At 41.2% G+C, this 24,562-nt stretch overlaps 1 protein-coding gene across 1 annotated transcript; it reads left to right on the plus strand.

Moving 5' to 3' along the window:
• The first annotated feature begins 8,329 nt into the window (after positions 1-8,329).
• rdh14a (retinol dehydrogenase 14a) lies at positions 8,330-22,138 on the plus strand. The gene is made up of 2 exons (XM_063036477.1): positions 8,330-8,764; positions 17,178-22,138. The coding sequence occupies exons 1-2, from the start codon at positions 8,345-8,347 to the stop codon at positions 17,799-17,801; spliced, it is 1,044 nt and encodes a 347-aa protein (XP_062892547.1). The 5' UTR covers positions 8,330-8,344; the 3' UTR covers positions 17,802-22,138.
• The last annotated feature ends 2,424 nt before the right edge of the window (positions 22,139-24,562 follow it).

Genomic DNA, 24,562 nt, shown 5'->3' on the forward strand with positions numbered 1-24,562 from the left:
TGGGTCCGATGTTGTTTGTCATGTATATTAATGATCTGGATGATGGGGTGGTAAATTGGATTAGTAAGTATGCATATGATACTAAGATAGATGGCGTTGTGGATAATGAAGTAGGTATTCAAAGCTTGCAGATAGATTTAGGCCAGTTAGAAGAGTGGGCTGAAAGATGGCAGATGGAGTTTAATGCTGAAAAATGTGAGGTGCTACATTTTGGTAAAGTTAAATTGGATAGATATATGGACAAGAAAGAAATGGAGGGTTATGGGCTGAGTGCAGGTCGGTGGGACTAGGTGAGAGTAAAAGTTCGGCACGGACTAGAAGGGTCGAGATGACCTGTTTCCGTGATGTAATTGTTATATGGTTATTGTGTTTTTCTGTTCTACTGTGAATGTCTGCAAGAAAATAAATTTCTGGGTAGTATATGGTGACATATATGTACTTTAATAATAAATTTACTTTGAACTTTGATATTGTTCTTGAACTACAACACCCACATAACTAGTTCTTTCTAGTCTATAGCTTTTTGCAATGGCTGTTCCCCAATCTTCAATTTTTGGAGGCCTTCTTTAGCATTTTTTAAAAATTTGATAATTCAGCCTGCATTCTATTGTTTTCTGACATTGCGTGTAACACCTTTACAGCAACACCTTTAAGGTTAAAAGTCCATAAATGCAGAGATACAACTGCTAAGGTTTATAAGCCAGGGTTGATAACCTTATTTAAGACCATAAGATATAGGAACAGAATTAGGCCATTTGGCCCATCGAGTCTGCTTCACCATTTCATCATGGCTGATCCATTTCCCTCTCAGCCCCAATCTCCTGTCTTCTCCCCATATCCCTTCATGCCCTGACCAATTGAGAATCTATTGACTGCTACCTTAAATATACATAAAGACTTGGCTTCCACATCTGCCTGTGGCAAAGAATTCCACAGGTTCACCACTCTCTAGCTAAATAAATTCTTCCTCATCTCTGTTCTAAAAGGACATTCCTCTATTTTGAGGCCATGTCCTCTGGTCTTAAGACTCTCCCACTCAGGAAATATCGCTTCCACATCCACTCTATCAAGGCCTTTCACTGTTCGATAGGTTTCAATGAGATCCCCCCCCCACCCCCCACCCCCCATTCTTCTGAATTCCAGGGAATGCAGGCCCAGAGACAGCAGAAGCTCCTTATCTGATAATCCTTTCATTTTCATGAACCTTTTTTGAACTATCTCCAATGCAGCACATCCTTTCTAAGAGGCCTAAAACTGCTCACAATACTCCAAGTGCCTTACAAAGCCTCAACATTACAACCTTGCTTTTATATTCTGTTCTTCTCGAAGTGAATGCTAATATTGCATTTGCTTTCCTCACCATGGATTCAACCATCAAATTACCTTTTAAGGAACCCTGCACAAGGACTCCCAAGTCCCTATGCACCTCAGATTTTTGAATTTTAGAAAATAGTCTACCCTTTCACTTCTATCAAAGTGCATGACTATATACTTCCCGACACTGTATTTAATTGCCCATTCTTGAAATCTATCCTTCTGTAGCCTTTCTGCTTTCTCCCCTCACGTGCCTTCGTATCATCCGCAAACTTGGCCACAAAGCCTCCAATTCGGTCATCCAAATCATTGACAGATAACATAAAAAGTACTCCCAACACAGATCCCTGGGGAACACCACTAGATACCGTCAGCGAACTAGAAAAGGCTCCCTTTATTCCCACTCTTTGCCTCCAGCCAATCAGCCACTACCTTTTTGGCTCTTAACTTGTTAAGCAACCTCATGTGCAGCAATTTGTCAAAGGCCTTCTGAAAATCCAAGTGCACAACATCCACCGATTCTCCCTTGTCTATCCTGCTTGTTATTTCTTGAAAGAATTCCAAAGATTTGTCAGGCACGATTTTCCCCTCAGGAAACCATGCTGACCGGTCTATTTTATCATGTGCCTCCATGTACTCTGAAGTCATATACTTAACAATCAACTATCCAAATTCTTCCCAACCACTGAGATCAGGCTAACTGGCCTATAATTTCCTTTCTCCTGTCTCTGTCCCATCTTGAAGAATGGAGTGACACTTGCTATTTTCCAGTGCTCTGGAACCATGCCAGACCTTATCGATTCTTGAAGAATTATTACTAATGCTTCCACAGTCTCTTCAGCCACCTGTTTCTAGAGTGTAGACCCTCTATTCCAAGTGACTTATCTACCTTCAGACTTTTCACCTTCGCCCCCCCCCCCCCGAAATGGCATCTTCACTCACTTCTGCACCCCGACACTCTTGAACTACTTCCGGCATACTGCTGGTGTCTTCCACAGTGAAGACTGATGCAAAATATTTATTCATTTCATCCGCCATTTCCTTGTCCCCATTAATGCCTCTCCAGCAATATTTTTCCAGTCATCTGATATCTATTCTTGCCTCATATACTTCACTTATCTTTATATTTCACATATCCACCGAAGAGCATCTTCACCAGCAAGCTGCACAAAGTTACCAAGGACATTTTCGAATCAGGTCCCAACACAGTCTGGACCTCTCAGATTGGCAACACAGGAATGAGCATGGGCGTTTGTCTTTACTGGAGCCAGTTTTCCTGAAGGACTCCGGTGGAATTCCTTTCACTCCATTTCTCTTGGTTTAGATGTCAATAATTAGGCCAATGCTGGGCCAGTAGTCTCCAATACAGGTGATACTTGATTGGTTGGTGTGTTGTATGGACAATGTTGTACTCCTATCAACTATGCTCTCAAATAGACTCAGTGCCATACCAAATGCTCCTTCTCTGTTTTGGGTGGTTAAGGGGCATGGATTTCCAAGAGTTAAGAATAATGTTATATGCGTTTGATGAAACTGAAAACATTCTGAAACACCTTCTATATCCTGGTATTTTCATACTGGGAGGAAACTCAGCATAGAGTGCCTGATTTGGTGGTCTGGAATTGGGCACACTCAATAGATACAGTGAAAAACGTCTCTGTGCATGGAAATCATGCCATGCATAAGTACATTGAGGAAAACAGAAAACAAATTGTAAAGTGTCATCTAGCAGTTACAGGGAAAGTGCAGTGGAGTAAACAAATAAAATGCACATTAGCTGTTGGTTAGACTTTGTCACCAGCAACTTTTATGTGTGTTGCTTGAATTTCCAGCATCTGCAGAATTCCTGTTGTTAGACTTTGTTATTTATCATTTTTCATAAATTCTGCTGTGTTTCTTTATTTTCCTATAATTGCCTGCAGGAAAACAATCTGAAGGTAATATATAGTGATAAATTTGCTCTAACCTTTTAACAGTTTGAAGGTCTGATGATAGTGGAACAGAAGCTGTTTGAATGTAGAGGTAAATTCTGTTAATCATTTTTAACTTCTGCCTGACAGTAGAGGGGACAACAGAGAATACCAGGGGTGGGAGGGGTCCTTGATTCTGTTGGCTGCATTCCTGAGGCAGCGGCAGAGAAAATCAAAGGAGGAACGGCTGGTTTGCATGATGAATTGGGCTGTGTTGACAGCTCTTGGCAATTTTTAGTGGTCTTGTGCAGTGTATGATTGTTTAATTACCACAGGTAAATATTGGTATCTGGACAATGGAGGTGGTTGCTGAGATTCTGACACAATATTGTAGATGGTGGAAGAACTCAGCAGGTCAGACAGCATCTATGGAGGAAAATAAAACATCAACATTTCTGGCTGACACCCTTCATCAGGACTGGAAAGGGAAAGGCAGAGGCCAGAATAAAAGGTTGGCGGGGAGGGGAAGAACATGAGCTGGCAGGTGATAGGTGAATCCAGGTGAAATGGGATAAAGGGGAACAATGAAAGAAGCTGGGAAGTGATAGGTGGAAGAGGCAAAGAGTTGAAGAAGGTGGAATCTGAAAGGGGAGGACAGTAGGGTATGGAATAAAGGGAAAGAGGCAGGAAATCACAGGGAGGAAGCTATGTGTGATGGACAGGTTATGAGGGTGGGGAAGAGGAAGAAGACGGGTTAATGGGGCCAGGGGATAAGGGAAAACAAAAGTGGGGTTGTGGGGTGGAGAAAGAGGAGAGTGGTTACGAAATTGATGTTGATGCCATCAAGTTGAAGACAACCAAGACATAATAAGACCATAAGACATAGGAGCAGAATTAGACCATTCAGCCTATCGAATCTGCTCTGCCATTCCATCACAGCTGATCCCAAATCCCACTGAACCGGATACACCTGCCTTCTTGCCATTGATGCCTTCTGTTCTTTGATGCCTTAAATATACCCATGGACCTGGCCTCCACTGCAGTTCGTGACAGAGCATTCCACAGATCTACTATCTCTGGCTAAAAAAAATTCCTCCTTACCTCTATTCTAAAAGGCAGTCCCTCAATTATGTGGCTGTGCCCTCTAGTTCCAGATACGCCCATCATAGGAAACATCCTCTCCACATCCACCCTATCTAGTCCTTTCAATATTCAGTAGGTTTCAGTGAGATCCCCATAGTTTCAATGAGATGTTTTTCCTCTAATCTGCATCTAGCTTTAAATTGGCAGTAGAGGAGACTGTGGACAGACATGTCAATGTGGGAATGGGAATTGGAATCAAAATGGCTGGCCAACAGTAGATTCTGGCTATTATAACAGACGGCAAGAAGACGCTTGATGAAAATGAACCCCCAATCTGCTTCCAGTCTCACCGATGTAGAGGAGGCTGCAATGTAAGGACTGCATGCAATAATGACACCAACGGAATCACACGTCAAATGCTGCCTCACATGGAAGAATTGTTTAGGATCCTGAATGGTGGAGAGGGAGGAGGTGTAGGGGGCAGATATTGGAAAGTTTGCAGGGATAAATTCTTGGGGGGGGGCAGTCGGTGGGAAGAGTCGAGTGAACAACGGAGTTGTGAAGAGTGCAGTCCCAGTGGGGAAGTGGAGAAGAAGATGTGCCTGGTTTGGGATCCTGTTGCAGATGGTGGAAGTTGAGGAGAATGGTAAGTTAGATGTGGATGCTTGTAGGGTGGGAAGTGAGAACAAGAGGCACCTGATCCTGATTATATCAGGGAGTCAGAATGGGGTGTGGCTGCTGGGCAGTGAATGGAGAAGTTGCAGATTAAGGACTGACAAGAGAAGTCAAAGCCAAGTGGTTGACAAGAGAAGTCAAAGCCAAAGTTAAAGCAAAGGAGAGGGCATACAAGGAAGCAAAAATTAGTGGGAAGACAGAGGATTGGGAAGTTTTTAAAACCTTACAAAAGGAAACCAAGAAGGTCATTAAGAGAGAAAAGATTAACTATGAAAGGAAACTAGCAAATAATATCAAAGAGGATACTAAAAGCTTTTTCAAGTATATAAAGAGTAAAAGACAGGTGAGAGTAGATATAGGACCGATAGAAAATGATACTGGAGAAATTGTAATGGGAGATGAGGAGATGGCAGAGGAACTGGACAAGTATTTTGCATCAGTCTTCACTGAGGAAGACAGCAGGATACCGGACACTCAAGGGTGGCAGGGAAGAGAAGTGTGCACAGTCACAATTACGACAGAGAAAGTACTCAGGAAGCTGAATAGGCTAAAGGTCGATAAATCTCCTGGACCAGATGGAATGCACCCTCGTGTTCTGAAGGAAGTAGCTGTGGAGATTGCGGAGGCATTAGCAATGATCTTTCAAAAGTCGATAGATTCTGGCATGGTTCCGGAAGACTGGAAGATTGCAAATGTCACTCCGCTATTTAAGAAGGAGGCAAGGAAGCAAAAAGGAAATTATAGACCTGTTAGCTTGACGTCGGTGGTTGGGAAGTTGTTGGAGTTGATTGTCAAGGATGAGGTTACAGAGTACCTGGAAGCATATGACAAGATAAGCAGAACTCAGCATGGATTCCTTAAAGGAAAATCCTGCCTGACAAACCTATTACAATTTTTTGAGGAAATTACCAGTAGGCTAGACAAGGGAGATGCAGTGGATGTTGTATATTTGGATTTTCAGAAGGCGTTTGACAAGGTGCCACACATGAGTCTACTTAACAAGATAAGAGCCCATGGAATTACAGGAAAGTTACATACGTGGATAGAGCATTGGCTGATTGGCAGGAAACAGAGAGTGGGAATAAAGGGATCCTATTCTGGTTGGCTGCCGGTTACCAGTGGTGTTCCGCAGGGATCAGTGTTGGGGCCACTTCTTTTTACATTGTACATCAACGATCTGGATTATGGAATAGATGGCTTTGTGGCTAAGTTTGCTGACGATACAAAGATAGGTGGAGGGGCCGGTAGTGCTGAGGAAACAGAGAGTCTGCAGAGAGACTTGGATAGATTGGAAGAATGGGCAGAGAAGTGGCAAATGAAGTACAATGTTGGAAAGTGTATGGTTATGCACTTTGGCAGAAAAAATAAACGGGCAGACTATTATTTAAATGGGGAAAGAATTCAAAGTTCTGAGATGCAACGGGACTTGGGAGTCCTCGTACAGGATTCCCTTAAAGTTAACCTCCAGGTTGAGTCAGCAGTGAAGAAGGCGAATGCAATGTTGGCATTCATTTCTAGAGGAATAGAGTATAGCAGCAGGGATGTGATGTTGAGGCTCTATAAGGCGCTGGTGAGACCTCACTTGGAGTACTGTGGGTAGTTTTGGTCTCCTTATTTAAGAAAGGATCTGCTGACGTTGGAGAGGGTACAGAGAAGATTCACGAGAATGATTCCGGGAATGAGAGGGTTAACATATGAGGAACGTTTGTCCACTCTTGGACTGTATTCCTTGGAGTTTAGAAGAATGAGGGGAGACCTCATAGAAACATTTTGAATGTTAAAAGGCATGGCCAGAGTGGATGTGGCAAAGTTGTTTCCCATGATGGGGGAGTCTAGTACGAGAGGGCATGACTTCAGGATTGAAGGGCGCCCTTTCAGAACAGAAATGCGAAGAAATTTTTTTAGTCAGAGGGTGGTGAATCTATGGAATTTGTTGCCACGGGCAGCAGTGGAGGCCAAGTCATTGGGCGTATTTAAGGCAGAGATTGATAGGTATCTGAGTAGCCAGGGCATCAAAGGTTATGGTGAGAAGGCGGGGAGTGGGACTAAATGGGAGAATGGATCAGCTCATGATAAAATGGCGGAGCAGACTCGATGGGCCGAATGGCCTACTTCTGCTCCTTTGTCTTATGGTCTTATGGACTGCATTGAGTGCAGTGGAAGGGACTCCCGTTTTCTGAAAAAAAGACATCTTTGATGCCCTGGAATGGAAAGCTTCATAATGAAAACAGATGTGGCAGAGACAGATGAACTGAGTGAAGGAAGTAGCATTCTTGCAAATAACAGAGTGGAATGAAGTGTAGCTAATGTAACTATAAAAGTAAGTGGCTTTGCAAAAAAAAATGTCAGTAGCTAATTGGAGAAAGAACCAATGATCAAGAAAGGGAAAAAAGCTGTTGGAAATGGATTGAATTAATTTGAGAGTGAGTGGAAGTTGCAGCAAAGTTGATAAAATCAATGAGGACAGAATGGGTGCAGGAAGTAGTCATTGATGAAGTAGATAAAGTGGTCAGGAACATTACCAGTGTAGGCATGTAATATGGACCGTTCCACGCGCCAATGAAAAGACCCCCTCCCCCCCTTCATCATTTCCCATCCCCTTTTCCCTCTCTCATCTCCTTGCCCTCCCATCGCCTCCCTCTGGGGCTCATTTCCCCCCCCCCCCCACTTTTCTTTCTTCCATGGCTGCCTCTTTTACCAATTTACTTCCCAGCTCTTTGGTTCATCCGCTCTCACTTCAGGTTTCACCTGTCAACTGGTGTTTCTCTCTCCCTTCCCCTGCTTTTAAATCTACTCCTCAGCTTTCTTTCTCCAGTTCTGCAGAAGGGTTTTGGCCCAAAATGTCGACTGTACTCTTTTCCTAGATGCTGTCTGACCTGCTAAATTCCTCAGCATTTTGTGTGTTCCTTGGATTTCCAGCATCTGCAGATTTTCTCTGGCTTGTGAAAAGACAGGCATAGCCAGAGCCCATGGCTACACCTTTGGTCTCCAGTAAGTGGGAAGAGCCAAAAAAAAAGTGCATGGGAATTCCATGGTCATCATTGGCCTCTCCTAGATTACGACTTCTACATTTCTTGGTCACACCCACCCATCACCTCCCAGCTTCACACCTCATTCCCACTTCCCTCCTCCCACCTGGATTCACTCGTGCGTGTGCAGATGTCCCCCTTCCCCTTTATTCTGACTTCTCTCATCGCCCTTTGCAGTCTTGATGAAGAGTTTCGGCCGGGAATATTGACTCTCCATTTCCCAATTTAGAAGCTGCCTGACCCGCTGCGTTCAGCATTTTGTGTTGGGGAGATACGTCATCCGTGAGCCCGGTGTGATTGACAGCTGGCCCGTGCCGACTCGAGGCTGACCCCATGCGGCGGCCCTGGGCACTGCCATGCGGCGGCCCTGGGCACTGCCAGGCGGCTGTGTGCCGTGTGATGCTGCTGTTGTCCTTGGCCGGGCTGACGGTCGCTTATTACCTTGGCCGTTGGCTAATGTCGGGTGGGACGGGCGGCACGGACCGCCTGCGGGTACCGGCATCCATGTGCGGAAAAACAGTAATCGTGACCGGCGCCAACAGTGGCATTGGGCGGGCGACGGCTGCAGGCCTAGCTCGGCTTCAGGCCAGGGTTATCATGGCGTGTCGCGACCTGGCAGCAGCCGAGGAGGCTGCCCGAGAGATCCGGCGACAGGAGCGAGGCGACGCCGGGGCCTCCGGGGAGGTGCTGGTGCGCCACCTTGACCTTGCCTCTCTCAGCTCTGTGCGGAGTTTCTGCCGGCAGATTCTCGAGGTGAGGAACGGCCTTAAATACATAATACCCGGGGAAAGACTGGGCAGGAGAGACGGTGTGTAGACGAACTCAGCGGGTCATGCAACTTCTGTGAAAAGAAAGAAACTGTCGATGTTTCTATTCGAAACCTGATCTGGACTTGGAGTGGAGAGCTGCGGTGGCCAATATAGAGAAGAAGGGGAGTGACAGGGAAACATTCTGGGGTGATTGGTGGACTAAGGACTAGTGTAAATCTGTGGAGGTGACCCTGACAGTTATGGCCTAATCTATTGAGTGTTTCTAGCATTTTCTGTTTTTACACAAAATATATTGAATGATAGGTGCCTATCACAGGTAATAAAAATCACTGACTAAATACTTAATACTTTTGGATTGAGTAAGACTAACACATAAACCTCCTCTGGGCCTTCTCCAATGGCAACACATCCTTTCCTAGATACCGGGCCCAACTCTACTCTCAGTACTCCAAATGACCGATGCCTGATTGGTCCAAGCATTACATCTTTACTTTTATATTCTTTTCGAAAGGAATGCTAATGTTGCACTTGCCTTAATTACCACCAACTCAACCTACAAGTTAACCTTTAGGGACTCCTGCACGGGAACTCCCAAGTCCTTTTGGCCTACTATTTCAAATGTACTCCCTGTTTAGACAATAGTCTATCCCTTTATTCATTGTATCAAAGTGCATGATTATACATTTCCCCACACTGTAATCCATCTGCCATTTCTTTGACCCATTCTCCTAACGTGTCCAAATACCTGCAACACTACCTGCCCTCCCACCTAATAATCCACAAACTTGGGCACAGAACCATCAATTCTATCATCCATATCATTAACATATAACCTGAAAAGCAGCGGGCACACTGCCAAGTCATTTGGAACACCTCTGTTCTGGTCACTGAATTATAGGAAAGATGTCAACAAAATTGAGAGAGTACAGAGAAGATTTACTAGAATGTTACCTGGGTTTCATCTCCTAAGTTACAGAGAAAGGTTGAACAAGTTGGGGCTTTATTCCTTGGAGCATAGAAGGTTGAGGGGGGACAATAGACAATAGGTGCAGGAGTAGGCCATTCGGCCCTTCGAGCCAGCACCGCCATTCACTGCGATCATGGCTGATCATCCACAATCACTATTCAGTTCCTGCCTTATCCCCATAACCTTTGATTCCACTATCTTTAAGAGCTCTATCCATCTCTTTTTTGAAAGCATCCAGAGACTTGGCCTCCACAGCCTTCTGGGGCAGAGCATTCCATATATCCACCACTCTCTGGGTGAAAAAGTTTTTCCTCAACTCTGTTCTAAATGGCCTACCCCTAATTCTTAAACTGTGGCCTCTGGTTCTGGACTCACCCATCAGCAGGAGCATGCTTCCTGCCTGCAGCGTGTCCAATCCCTTAATAATCTTATATGTTTCAATAAGATCCCCTCTCAGCCTTCTAAATTCCAGAGTATACAAGTCCAGTCGCTCCAATCTTTCGACATATGACAGTCCCACCATCCCGGGAATTAACCTTGTGAACCTATGCTGCACTCCCTCAATAGCAAGAATGCCCTTCCTCAAATTTGGAGACCAAAACTGCACACAGTACTCCAGGTGTGGTCTCAGCAGGGCCCTGTACAGCTGCAGAAGGACCCCTTTGCTCTTATACTCAATTCCCCTTGTTAAGCATGCTATTAGCTTTTTTCACTGCCTGCTGTACTTGCATACTTGCTTTCAGTGACTGATGTACAAGAACATCTAGATCTCGTTGTGATTCCCCTTTTCCTAACTTGACTCCATTTAGATAATAATCTGCCTTCCTGTTCTTACTACCAAAGTGGATAACCTCACATTTATCCTCATTAAACTGCATCTGCCCACTCACCCAGCCTGTCCAAGTCACCCTGCATTCTCATAACATGCTCCTCACATTTCACAGTGCCACCCAGCTTTGTGTCATCGGCAAATTTGCTAATGTTACTTTTAATTCCCTCATCTAAATCAGTAATATATATTGTAATCAGCTGCGGTCCCAGCACTGAACCCTGCGGTACCCCACTGGTCTCCGCCTGCCATTCCGAAAGGGAGCCGTTAATCGCTACTCTTTGTTTTCTATCAGCCAGCCAATTTTCAATCCATGTCAGTATGTTCTGCCCCCAATACCATGTGCCCTAATTTTGCCCACTAATCTCCTATGTGGGACTTTATCAAAGGCTTTCTGAAAGTCCAGGTACACTACATCCACTGGCTCTCCCTTGTCCATTTTAATAGTTACATCCTCAAAAAATTCCAGAAGATTAGTCAAGCACGATTTCCCCTTCGTAAATCCATGCTGACTCGGACCAATCCTGTTACTACTATCCAGATGTGTCGTAATTTCATCTTTTATAATTGACTCCAGCATCTTTCCCACCACCGACGTCAGGCTAACTGGTCTATAATTCCCTGTTTTCTCTCTTCCTCCTTTCTTGAAGAGAGGGACAACATTAGCCACCCTCCAATCCACAGGAACTGATCCTGAATGTATAGAACATTGGAAAATGATTACCAATGCGTCCACGATTTCTAAAGCCAGCTCCTTAAGTACCCTGGGATGCAGACCATCAGGTCCCGGGGACTTATCAGCCTTCAGACCCAACAGCCTATCCAACACCATTTCCTGCCTAATATAAATTTCCTTCAATTCATCCATTACCTTAGGTCTTTTGGCCACTATTACATCTGGGAGATTGTTTGTGTCTTCCCTAGTGAAGACAGATCCAAAGTACCTGTTCAATACGTCTGCCATTTCCTTGTTCCCCATAATAAATTCACCTTCTGTCTTCAAGGGCCCAATTTTGGTCTTAATTATTTTTTTCCTTTTCACGTACCTAAAGAAGCTTTTACTATCCTCCTTTATATTCTTGGCTAGTTTACCTTCGTACCTCATTTTTTCTCCGCGTATTGCCTTTTTAGTTACCTTCTGTTGCTCTTTAGAATTTTCCTAATCCTCCGGCTTCCCACTCGTCTTTGCTATGTTATACTTCTTCTCTTTTATTTTTATGCTGTCCATTACTTCCCTTGTCAGCCACGTCCTCCCCTTACTCCCCTTAGGATCTTTCTTCCTCTTTGGAACGAACTGATCCTGCACCTTCTGCATTATCCCAGAAACACTTGCCATTGCTGTTCCACTGTCATCCCTGCTAGGGTATTGTTCCATTGAACTTTGGCCAGCTCCTCCCTCATAGTACCATAGTTCCCTTTGTTCAACTGTAATATGGACACTTCCGAGTTTCCCTTCTCCCTCTCAAATTGTAGATTAAAACTTATCATATTATGGTCACTACCTCCTTTACCTTGAGGTCCCTGATCAAATCCGGTTCATTGCACAACACTAAATCTAGAATTGCGTTCTCTCTGGTAGGCTCCAGTACAAGCTGTTCTAAGAATCCATCTCGGAGGGTCTCCACAAACTCCCTTTCTTGGGGTCCAGCACCAACCTGATTCCTCCAGTCTACCTGCATGTCGAAGTCCCCCATAACAACTGTACCATTACCTTTGCGACATGCCAATTTTAACTCTTGATTCAACTTACACCCTACATCCAGACTACTGTTTGGGGGCCTGTAGATAACTCCCATTAGGGTCTTTCTACCCTTAGAATTTCCCAGTTCTATCCATACTTACTCTACGTCTCCTGATTCTATGTCCCCCCTGGCAAGGGACTGAGTATCATTTCTCAGCAACAGAGCCACCCCACCCCTTCTGCCCATCAGTCTGTCCTTTCCATAGGACGTATACCCTTGAATATTCATTTCCCAGGCCCTGTCCACTTGAAGCCATGTCTCTGTTATTCCCACAACTTCATACGTACCAATTTCCAACTGTGCCACAAGCTCATCCACTTTATTTTATATACTCCATGCATTCATATACAATACTTTTAATTTATTACTCCCCTGACCTCCCGTATCAGTTCTTATATCACTTGGCCATACTGTATGATCCCTTCTTGAGCTTTCTGCTCTGTTGATTCTCCTGTCATTCTTAACTTTTCTTATTTTCACTTTCCCTTTATCTCCACCCTTATGTTTCCAGTTCGTCCCCTCCCCCCCACTACTTAGTTTAAACACACCCGTGTTGCAGAGGCAAACCTGCCTGCCAGAATGCTGGTGCCCCGCTTATTAAGGTGCAACCCGTCCCTTTTGTACAATTCATCCTTACCCCGAAACATACCCCAGGCTTGATGGAGGTATTTAAAATTATGAGGGGGATAGATAGAGTTGACGTGGATAGGCTTTTTTCATTGACAGTGGGGGAGATTCAAACAAGAGGATATGAATTGAGAGTTAAAGGGCAAAAATTTAGGGGTAACATGAGGGGGAACTTATTTACTCAGAGAGTGGTAGCTGTGTGGAACGAGCTTCCAGCAGAAGGGGTTGAGGCAGGTTCGATGTTGTCATTTAAAGTTAAATTGGATAGATATATGGACAGGAAAGGAATGGAGGGTTATGGGCTGAGTGCAGATCGGTGGGACGAGGTGAGAGTAAGAGTTCGGCACGGACTAGAAGGGCCGAGATGGTCTGTTTCCGTGCTGTAATTGTTATATGGTTATAGTCACCAGCAGCCAAGCAGAAAAGGCCCCCTATATTCTCACACTTCACTTTCTGCCAGTCAGCCAATCCCCTGTTGGTGTTAGTATCTCTCCTGTAATACCATAGGCTCTTATTTTGTGTACAGCCTCATGTGTGGCGTCTTGTCAATGACCTTTTGAAAATCCAAGTAAGCAACATCCACTGACTCTCCTTTGTCTATTTTGTCTGTTATTTTGTCAAAACATTTATTAGAGAAGATTTCCTTTTATGGAAAAAATGCTTACTTTGACCTATTTTATTATGTGCCTCCAGGTACCCCGAAACCTCATCCTTAATAATGGACCATAACATTTTGCCAACCGGTGAAGTCAACCCAACTGGCTTATAATGTCATGTATTTTGCCTCCCTCCCTTCTTGAAGAATGGAGTGACATGTTCAATTTTCCAGACCGCAGAGAGCAGTGATATTTGCAATTCTCCAGTCCTTAATACTGACAGAAAGAGCCCAAAATTGGGATAGAATCTTTTGGGTTTAGATGAATTAATTAACACAAAGTTTAGAACAAATGTTTGAGGTTATCATCATAACGCAAGGGTAATGGGTAATGAGGGTAGGAAATGAATTGGAACAGAATTAACAGTGTAAGTAATAAACAGGAAAAAGTTAACAACTTGAATCAGTACCTTGGGCTTGTAAATATGAGTTGCACTGGATGCTGAATAACCAATAAGTGGAGATAACCTGGTGTTGGGTTAATGACAGAACACTTGGGGTAATAAATGGAGGCTCTCCCTTACTGGAAAATAACCCAAAACTATATTTTTGTCTACTGGATACACTGGCAGTTTGAACTTGAGGCTCAATATTTGGAAATAAAACTTCTTTACGATAACTGAGTCCTGTTCATGTACAATTGTGGATTATAATCTCTGCTCTCTCCTAGAACAAATTGTCTTCTCAATCATAGACCATGCCCTATGAGCTCCTCATGAATCATCTAAGATCCTTGTACAACAGTACCTCTTCAGCTTTTTTCATGCCTTTCCATGAAGCATTGCACATCATCATCATTCATCCTGCCCAAGTACTATATCGTTTGCCAATTACAAACTCAGTATTCCCCCAACAATTCAAGATCTTTTCTGCATGCACATAATCTTTGTAATATCTGCAAACTTGCATATTATGTCCATAATGCCTATATCTAGATAATTAATAAAAGAGCAACTGTTCAACACTGAGCCTGGTGGGGTATCATTGTTCTCCAAATGCTTTCTGTCTAAGGCTGTCTGGCCATTTGTTCATCAGAGTGAATAGATCACCAATCCCAAAAACATATTTTTTAAGAACTCAAACTTGAGACTGGCTAGAGAAAATCTGCAGATGCTGGAAATTCAAGCAACACACAAAACATGCTGGAAGAGCTCAGCAGATCAGGCAGCATCTATGGAAAAGAGTAGAGACCACGTTTCAGGCTGAGACCCTTCAGCAGGATTGGAGAAAGAAAGACAAGGAGTGGTCATCTCCTCATCTTTCTTTCTCCTGTCCTGCTGAAGGGTCTTGGCCTGAAACGTCAGCTGTACCTTTTTTCATAGCTGATGCCTGACCTCCAGTATTTTGTGTGTGTTGCTTGAGACTAGCTGCTGGTTTATGCTCATCTACTACATTGTTGGCGTTAAAGACACTTTAAAATGTTGAAGACCTGTTGCACAGATTTTTCTCTGAGAGATAAAGGAATATGGTTTCCCAGTAACTTCCTGCAAGTATTCCATCAGGAATTTCTGTTATTCCAGTGTCAAATTCAAAGTAGTGTGCCTGCACTGCCAAGCAATGATCGGGCTTTTCAAGTAATTGGACTGAAGATTCCTCACAGATACTTCTAAGCAGAAATTCTTACATATGTCTGTGTAAATGCTAGAAATTACTGTCAGAGTATCCTATGATAACAGGGAACACTTAGCTTCTGCTTTATTTAATACGAGAAAATCTGGTCCTGTCCTTTTTTGAACCCATGTCTCTTAGCTAAAATATTGTTTCAATCAAAGTTCCCACAAGGATCTTCTTTTACCAGTGTGTGCAGTTGCTCAAATTGGGCTTGATTCCCCTTTTAAAAGATGGAATTTCTCTGTTTAGTAGAACTGTCCCAGTCTATTGAGCTCTTAAAGATGTGGGTGAGCGGTTTTCACTGAATCTTGTAACTTATGACCTTCAGACAAAATTTCAGTTTAGTTTGTCCAACAAGATTGCGTATCTTTCCTTAATAAATTATGTAAAGGTTAGGATTTTATGTTTCTGAAATCTGTTCCTAAATCTGCCTCTGATGTGAAATACTGTTTTTCAATATTGTGTGTACTATACAGTTGTTTTAGACACCACTAGTGAAATGGAAAATTTGTGATTTAAATCATGGGTCTGTTAACAATATTATTGTTTACATGCGATTGCCATTTGGCAGTGTTGTTTGATTTTGTAGATAATCCTCTTAATCCCTTTTCTGTGTGTAAACTCTTGATTTTATCAAGTCTGAACATTTTCCATTCAAGTTGCAGGCCATATAGGGTTCAATTTAAAACATTCATCCTAATAATCACATTCCCGTGTGGCAAGATGGTCTTCTCAGTGATTGCAGCGCTCAACAAACCTCTAATTACTCGCCCATTGAGAGCAAATTGTTGGGGGGGCTGCGCAGCGGGCATGCTCGCTTCAGAGCTATACATGTGGACACAATTTCACAAGTTGTTGATCCACAACCAAGATTACAATAGCTAAAATTGTTATATTAAGTTTATTTTTTCTCTATACCTTAGAGGTTTAGTTTTCCTGGGATTCTTTATGGATATAAACTTTTCCTTACCAATTTGATTTTAGGTTGTTGCATCACGTTGCTTGGGTGTTAGCCAAACCTCAGGTTGTAATGAGGGGGTTGTATACTGAAGGTTAAGTGGATAGCACTTTGTATAAGCTTTATATGTACCCCAGCATTCTAAGATTACAAATTTCATATTCCACTCCAGCCTTTGCTTCAACCCACCTCATCCACAGGCTTTCTTTCCCATGCCCACACACTAAAGTTACCAACCACAGTGTGAACCACATTAGCATTTTGTTTTCCTGCAGGTACAAACCTTTCCATACTTGATTAGAGTACATTTTAGCTGAGTGCTAAGATGAACTAGCCCATTGAAGATTTTTGTAGTGTAATTTTGTAAGTCAAATTGATCAAGAATTGAGTTAATGGACAGTTCATTTTTACTATAACTGATCTGGAGAGTTATGATAAATTATTAAGACCACTTATACTTTTAGGTAACTTAAATGTATTTTAAGTTAATAGTTTGTTTTCATGAAAGAGTAGCCAAATCAAGAGCAATTATGAGTTCACCATATTTGGAATAAAATGAAATTTAAATACAGATATAGTAATTCTAAATATGTAAGGAACACAAGTTCAGTTGAAGTGTTCTATGCATTTAATTGGCATATTGAAAACTGATATTTCACCAATGATCAATACACTTGCATCTAAACAATTTAGTTTTTCTAATAACAACAATGACACCTATTTAAAACTCATATTTACAATGCTCTTGATTAAATGTGAACAAATTCTTACTTGTAAGGAGAGATCTTTGTCTATGTACATCTATATTTCCCTAATGCATAACTTCTATTTCTGTCTTTCTGAAAAGTCCCATTCCTCATTATTTGAAAATTTCACTCATTCCCATTCCTATAGGTTTTTATGATCATGAGTAGATTATTCTGAGAAAGATTCAAGAATTGCTTCTGTGTTAGCAATGCATCAATGTCATGGATGAAAAATATCTCTCAATTTCTTCTCTCCACAAGGAAGAACAGCGACTAGATGTTCTCATCAATAACGCTGGAGTTTTCCAGTGTCCTTACATGAAAACTGAGGAAGGTTTTGAGATGCAGTTTGGGGTGAATCACCTGGGTCACTTCCTCCTCACCAACCTCCTACTAGACCTCCTCAAACGGTCTGCCCCAAGCAGAGTGGTGGTGGTATCCTCCAAACTCTACAAGTATGGTGAGATCAATTTTGATGATCTGAACAGTGAAAAAAGCTATGACAAAAGTTTTGGATACAGCAGGAGTAAGCTGGCCAACATTCTGTTTACCCGTGAACTTGCCAAACGTCTCGATGGTACCGGTGTCACTGCAAATGTGCTACACCCAGGCATTGTACGCACAAACCTGGGAAGACACATCAGTATCCCTTTGTTTGGGCAACCAATCTTCAAGCTTCTGTCCTGGGCTTTCTTTAAAACACCAGAACAAGGAGCAGAGACCTCTCTCTACCTGGCTACATCTCCTGAAGTTGAAAGAGTGTCAGGAAAATATTTTGGTGACTGCAAACAGGAGGAGTTATTGCCTAAAGCAGTAGATGATGCAGTTGCAAAAAAGTTATGGGATGAGAGTTCAAAAATGGTGGGGTTGAACTCACCACTGTAAATATACTATGCTGTAAATATACATTTTGTGTAGATTGTTGACTTACCAAATTTAAAAAAAAACTATTTATGTCTTTATATCAGTTAATTCAGCCTGGAATAAATGTTTAAAGTCACTCTTTGAAATTTCCATTTACAGGGATTGGTGTCAAATTTATGTGTTGTGAAGAGGCTTGTTTGATGCCACTTTGGCAAAATTAATGCAACACACACACAAAATGCTGGAGGAGCTCAGCAGGTCACAGAGCACCTATAGAAATAACGTTTCGGTCCAAGACTCTTCTTCAGGACTGAAAAGGAAAAGGGGAAGATACCAGAATAAAAAGGTGGAGGGGGGGGGAGGCAAGGAAGCTAGCTAAAAGCTGGAGAAGAAGGAATCTGATAAAAGAGGAGAGTGGACAATAGGAAGGGAAGGAGGAGGGGAGCTAGGGGGATGTGATAGGCAGGTGAGAAGAGGTGAAAAGTCAGAGAGGAATATAGGAAGGGGGCAGTAAAATCACTGAAAGGGCAGAATACAATAATTAAATGGGTTTAACTTTGTGCTTTATTGATGACTGTTGCTACCTTACACCAGAAAACCAAATCTTGTTAACATTGGAAGTTAAGAAACTGCATTGCAGTTTCTGATGAACTCATGACAACTGAGGGAAAAAGGGATTGCCTATGAAGTAGTGGAGTGTTTGGCTTTGTTGTTTGTTGCTGCAGTTTGGCAGATTTGACTGATCAAGCCTTTTTGTCAGCATAATTTACAAAACTTAAATTGCTTCAAATTTCATGCACTTACCAAATAAATACTATTCCTGAAAGCTAACGTCAAAGCTTGCTCTTTTGTACTTTATGTAGAGATAATGAGAAGTTAAAAATATACCTTCAGTTGAAACTCGTGTAAGGGAAGTGTTTCTGCTTTTCTTTAATACGTTTTTTCGTTTTCTGAAATACGGGGTGAGAGTATCCTGGTTATGTAAGGATTCCGTTTCTGAGAAGCAAAGTTTCTGAAGTCAGAAGGAAACAATTTCTCCCAAAATCATTATGTGAAATCTTTAACCTTGACAATCCTAGTTGATAGTAACAGATGAGGATACAGAGTGGGGGTTCCCACTCCCTGGTTAATGGTAGGGCTCCGTGACACAAACAAGTTTGGGAACCCTTGATAAAGGGATACCTGATGATAGAGACTCGCATAACTATTCCTCTTCCCATTGCTTCCTCTCCTTTCAGTTTTTTCTGACCCTTGCATCTCTTCTGACAAAGTCCTTAACTTTGGTGTGTCTTTTACTCACCCAAGGATTCCATTTCTTGGCACATCCTTTCACTGTAACTGTTCCATTAACTGCATTTATGTTATCATCCCATTTCCTTCCCTCCAAACCAAAGTAGGATTTCTCATGCAGCCTTGCATCTCACACTCATTATCTATTTCTGCCACATTCTGCCTACTGCTGCCACCAAATACTTATTTTCCTTCCTTTTTGATTTTCTGGAGATAATGTTAACCAGCTCAAGCACCCAGAGTAAATTTCTCCCTTTCCTCTTTATCTCCTCCTATCTCACTACAGAGGCACAACCATTCCTCCATGGTAAAGAAACTATTTAGTTCATATTTTCAGTTTTGCTTTCTGGGACAAGTCTTGTACTATCCTAGTATCAATGGCTTTCTTATTTACTGCATCTTGTCCATAGGTGACGTATTCTGCTGGGACCCTGGTTGCCAACTCTTGGCTTGATTGAGTGCAGGCACCATCAGCCAACTAGACACAAAGCAACCTTGACAGTCTGTGCTTGTTAATCACAAAATCATTTGGAACCTGTCTTTAAATAAGTCATCAACAATGTAAGCTAAAAAGGTAAAAAAATATAAAAATTGGAATAGAATTATTTTTTTCTAAAGCTTCACTTAACCTTTCTGCTCATAGTCAATTTCTTTGTTTACTCCCATTCATTAGAATGGTACTGAGAGCTGGAAGTCTGAATTTGGTGCTGTACTGTTGGACTCTTAAGATCCACCTGTACATTATAAATAGGCAGCATTGCTGAAGTGCCACTGCTAGTTTAAACCCACACCTATGATGGGCACTTAACCAGTTGAGAAATTCAGCATGGAGATTCAATGGACCGCAAATGGGGAGCAAACATCGAATTGTTGAAGAAGTTTAGTGGGTCAAGCCTGTGGAAGCAAAGATGTGGTCATTATTTTGGGTTGAGACCCTAAATTAGGATCAGGATTTGAAGCAGGTAAGTCCTGAATTCAGTATTTCCTTTGAGACAGAAGATATGCCCCACTGAATTCACTGCTCACAATCCATTCTTAGCACTGGAGAGTCCAATTGCAAATTGGGTGATTATTTTAGCAAATACCTCCCTTTGTAAGCATGATTGAGTTGCTGGTTGCGTCTCTATTCCCATTCTGGCATTTCTATCCTCAGCCAACAAATCTTAACAAAAAACACCACTTCACCTTTCACCTTGGTATGTCACAGCCCTTCTTACTAAACACTGAGTTCAGTTTCAAAAAATACTGCTTTTTCCATGTTTACTTAGACTGCCATTAGTATCTTGCCTAATTATTACCCCATTTGCCTGCAATATCATTCCTTTTGCTATTGAACATCTTCTACCTTTCATGCTAACTTGAATCTGCCCCTGTATTTTTTCATCTTTTGTTGCCTTTGCACTTGCTTAACTTTTAACTTTTTCTCGTCACGCTGAAAAGGCATAATTTCCGTTTTCCTTTTTCACAAAATAATTACTTGGTCATAATAAGGTAAAAAGTTAAAATAAACTCAGCATGTGGGAAATTAACACGAAAGTAATGCCTTCTAAAAAACCAAGGCTTTTATTTTGATTTTATTCTCTGGTTAAACTTGTAACTGTTAGCAAGAATATGATGAATAGTAGGCATAACTGGAACTGAAAGTAGTATTAGAATCATGAAATGGGCAAGGGTCTTGGGAGAGCAAACTTCTCTCACTTCTATCACTTGTATCAGACAGTGAGCAGATCAATTACAGTGACACAGCACTGCAGTTATGAGTATTAGAACTTTATAATCTTTGGCTTCAAAGTACCTGGAAACAAGGCTTGTATGGCCACAACAAACTTTAGCAGAAGAAACAAAGATGTGCTTCCTTTCTCTTCTCTACTATGAATCCTAGTTTGTCTTTGCCAGAATTAATCCCTAACTACAAAGAAGATGATTTATGTGATAGAATGAAGTATGTGACCTTTGTTGCTGGAAAATAAAAATTAAATTAAATTTTTGAATAAATACGAGTAGTGCTGCAATTACTTAATGTCTCAGAAATCATGTCTGAAGTGTGAAAATCATAGTCTTGCAGTTTAGTGACATATAAGGGTTCTTGGAAATGTTGATCATCACTATTGCTTAATAAAATTGGAGAGGAACACCAACATTAATGCTCAAAGGATCTGATGTTTACATTCAAAACTGAAGCTTCTTTGTTATAAAATTTTAAAATAAGTGAGAAACTTAGTAACAGCAACACACACCAAATGCTGGTGGAATGCAGCAGGCCAGGCAGCATCTATAGGAAAAAGTGCAGTGGACGTTTTGGGTCAGTGGCTTGAATTTCCAGCATCTGCAGATTTTCTCGTGTTTGCAAACTTAGTAACAAAGTAGGTTGCTGTTTACTGAATGAAAACAATGAAGATAGGGAAAGGGTACCTTTCAAACTAACAGGAGCCGATTGTAAAATGTGTTATTTATATGAATGAATAACTACAGAAAATCAATATGCAGTGGTAGGAATTCCATTTTGGAAATGTGCTACTAATGCAGACCCTTGAACTTTACTATAAACCAACCTAAACCCTTTTTTCTTCCAATAAGACAGCTTAATCTGCTATTCAACAATCTCTTTGACCCCCCCCCCACCCCCCCCATCGTCCTGCAGGAGGTACCATAGCACTAGGACTAGTACTGTTAGGATGGGAAACAGCTTCTTTCCCCAGACTATGAGACCACTGAATTCCCTGCCTCCACCCAGGCCCAATCACAAATGAAGCACCAGTAGCATTATACTGTTTACTTTTTAAAATTGTGACAAATATACACCTTGTTACTTGTTAATTTATTTGTGGTAATGTTACTTTATGTATTGTGTGTGAATTATGCGTACTGTGTTGCACACTGTGGTCTGGAAGTACGTTGGTTTGTTTGGCAATATACATGTGTACAATAAACTTGAACCTGATCTGTCTCTGCCACTTCCTTTTTACTCTGATCCATCAACGTGAACCTCTTCATGACCAATGCTTGAATTTAGCACTTTTCTCTATTTCTTATGCTATCTTAAATCCATGAGACATAATCCATAGCCGCAATGAGCTGGTCTACTTCTTGTAGTTTCATACCGTGGGTCCATGAAAAGAGAAAGAAACCTGACCATTATCACAGAAAGTCATTGTTTATATTAGTTTTGATTTCATCATGAACATAGATTCATAAGATTTTCAAGTTAGAAATTTTATCATATATCAGACCAAGTTCTTCCATACGTATCTGTTGAGTGATACCTAATAATGAATCCAAGCCAAGATCCACATCAGATTCGGTTATAGTAAGTGGGCAATCCAGGGCTGCATGGTAAATTAAGCAGCTATTTGAAGTTTAGAATGCCATTGCAAAACTGATCAGAAAAGTCTTGTAATCTTACAACTAACTGTTTGCTACAGCTGATGTGGAATTAATACTATTAAAAAGTGTAATTAAAAGATTAAGTTCACAGACATAGATTATGGGCATTATGACTGGAGGCACCAGTTTCCATTGATCTTTGAGATGCATTCCTTTGCTCCTTATGGATTGAATAATGGAGTGTTCAGATTTGTGCTATAAGTGGAAAGTGTTTTTACAGTAACATTCTTGTTTTATCCATAAAGTAAATGGATTTTTAAAAAAATGCCTTCTTACTAATGTAATTATAAATTGCTGATTAATGTTAACCCTTGAGATACCAGTATCTAGTTACCTCACCTAGGATAGATATGTTGTGCAGGAATTTAAATTTAACACTCCAAATCTGAGCTGATCACAATAATTATATTTCAGACTTGTAATTCATTTCTAGTTAGTGGAAAAATTATCCAAGCTGGACTTAAATGAATCCAGAGTTAATTTTTAGAGTGAATAACAGGATTTGGATGGAGGGCGGCAGAGTGGAAAGTAAATATAGTGGAAAGCTATTCAGAGGAAAAGGGACATTAAGGCAATTATAAGTAGAATTTGTTAATATTTATTGCACTCTTATCAAGCCAACCTGACACTTGAAAATGAAAGGTAAACTTTCATTTTGAGGTGGGAATGCAGAGCAGAGAGTATCTGTTTGCTTGCAAGTGATAAAAGGGCAACCTACAATTTTTAATGGGCCAGCTGTGCTTGCTGCCATGGGAGCTCTCCACCATAGAATTTTGGGGAATGACCGCTCATTTTTTAAATTGGACTCTGCCACTGGGTCCTCTGTAAAATGATCCCTGGCATCAAACAAATGAATTGGAAACTACAAGAGCCTGAGGTAAATACTGCACAGGAATTTCTGTGTTTTTTTAAAAAAAGAGTACAAACATTAACTGGGCCTGGGTCTGGCAGTTACAACCTAAGAAGGAAAAGGAAATCATTGCTCCTTTATTCAGAAGTAACAATTGGATTGCAAGAACCTCATTAGAGCACAATTTATATTGTTAAATCACTGTCTCTTCCTCTTGGCTGAGTGTCCTTGCCACTAGCAATTTAAAAGTTCAATCAACTAGATTAGGATGAGAGTAAGGTAGCAAGGTTTCAATATGATATTTAATTTCCCTTTAAGATCTTCCCCTTAAGAATTTGTTTGATTTACGTCAGGTCATACAAAAACTTAAAATACTGCTTGACCCATAAAGCCTGAGATTTCCTAGTGCTATTACAGTCTTCTCAGATAAAAAAAATAGAAAGTAGTGTGATAAATTCTTACAGTGTCATAAAGTGTATGCATAAGAAGAGATTTGAGGAATAAAATTATAATGTAACAAATGTTCAATGAAAATATGACAATAATAATCAATTGACAATAAATCCTACAGATATTCATCTAGGAGTGAGAGGGATAAGGGAATTTATTGCTGGTCCTTGTAGAATTTGATTAACATCTGCTGCAATCTTTTGAAAAAAAATGTAAGTCCAATTGAGAGTCTAATTTCTGTAGGAATAGATCTGTTTTATTCAATCAGGGCACACCTCTAAAATTGCTGTTATGAAACACAATCTTGGCACTAAACAAGCAAAAAAGAGCAATTCTGTAACCATCTAAATGTGGAAAGTGAGTTTCATGGGGGAGAACTATTAAGAGTTATGCAAAAAAGAACAAGGCAAATGAAGAGAATTTTCAACAGCACAAATGGAACAAGGTCATATAACTAAACTTGCACTAGATGAATTGGACTCTATTAAAATTTTCTCTGATCCTTAGAAAACAAATCAGGAATAAAAAATAGAGAAACACGTTGAACCAAATTTTTGACACTACTGGAAAGATGTTTTCTGAGACCTAAATATAGTACAATCATTATCCAAAACAAGCCGGCATTCGTGTCTTTGCACTTTTCTTTACTGACTGCTGCAGGCTTTGGATAACAGTGGCTGAAATTGATCTGTACCCTTTACACAAAATTCAGGATCATTATTGCCAGTGAAACGGCTACTTCAAGTTCATTGTACCTTAGAAAGAATAACCCATAAAACACAAAGAATGCTCCAGAACTTACTTTGCT

This window comes from Mobula hypostoma, chromosome 2, assembly GCF_963921235.1.
Source record: "Mobula hypostoma chromosome 2, sMobHyp1.1, whole genome shotgun sequence".
NCBI classification, from domain to species: domain Eukaryota; kingdom Metazoa; phylum Chordata; class Chondrichthyes; order Myliobatiformes; family Myliobatidae; genus Mobula; species Mobula hypostoma.

What these genes read in the sequence shown, in the direction of transcription:
- rdh14a (XM_063036477.1), top strand. Translation starts at nt 8,345, where the DNA reads ATGCGGCGGCCCTGGGCACTGCCATGCGGCGGCCCTGGGCACTGCCAG. An exon ending in TCTGCCGGCAGATTCTCGAG is followed by an intron (nt 8,765 to 17,177) that starts GTGAGGAACGGC and finishes TCTCTCCACAAG; the next exon opens with GAAGAACAGCGACTAGATGT.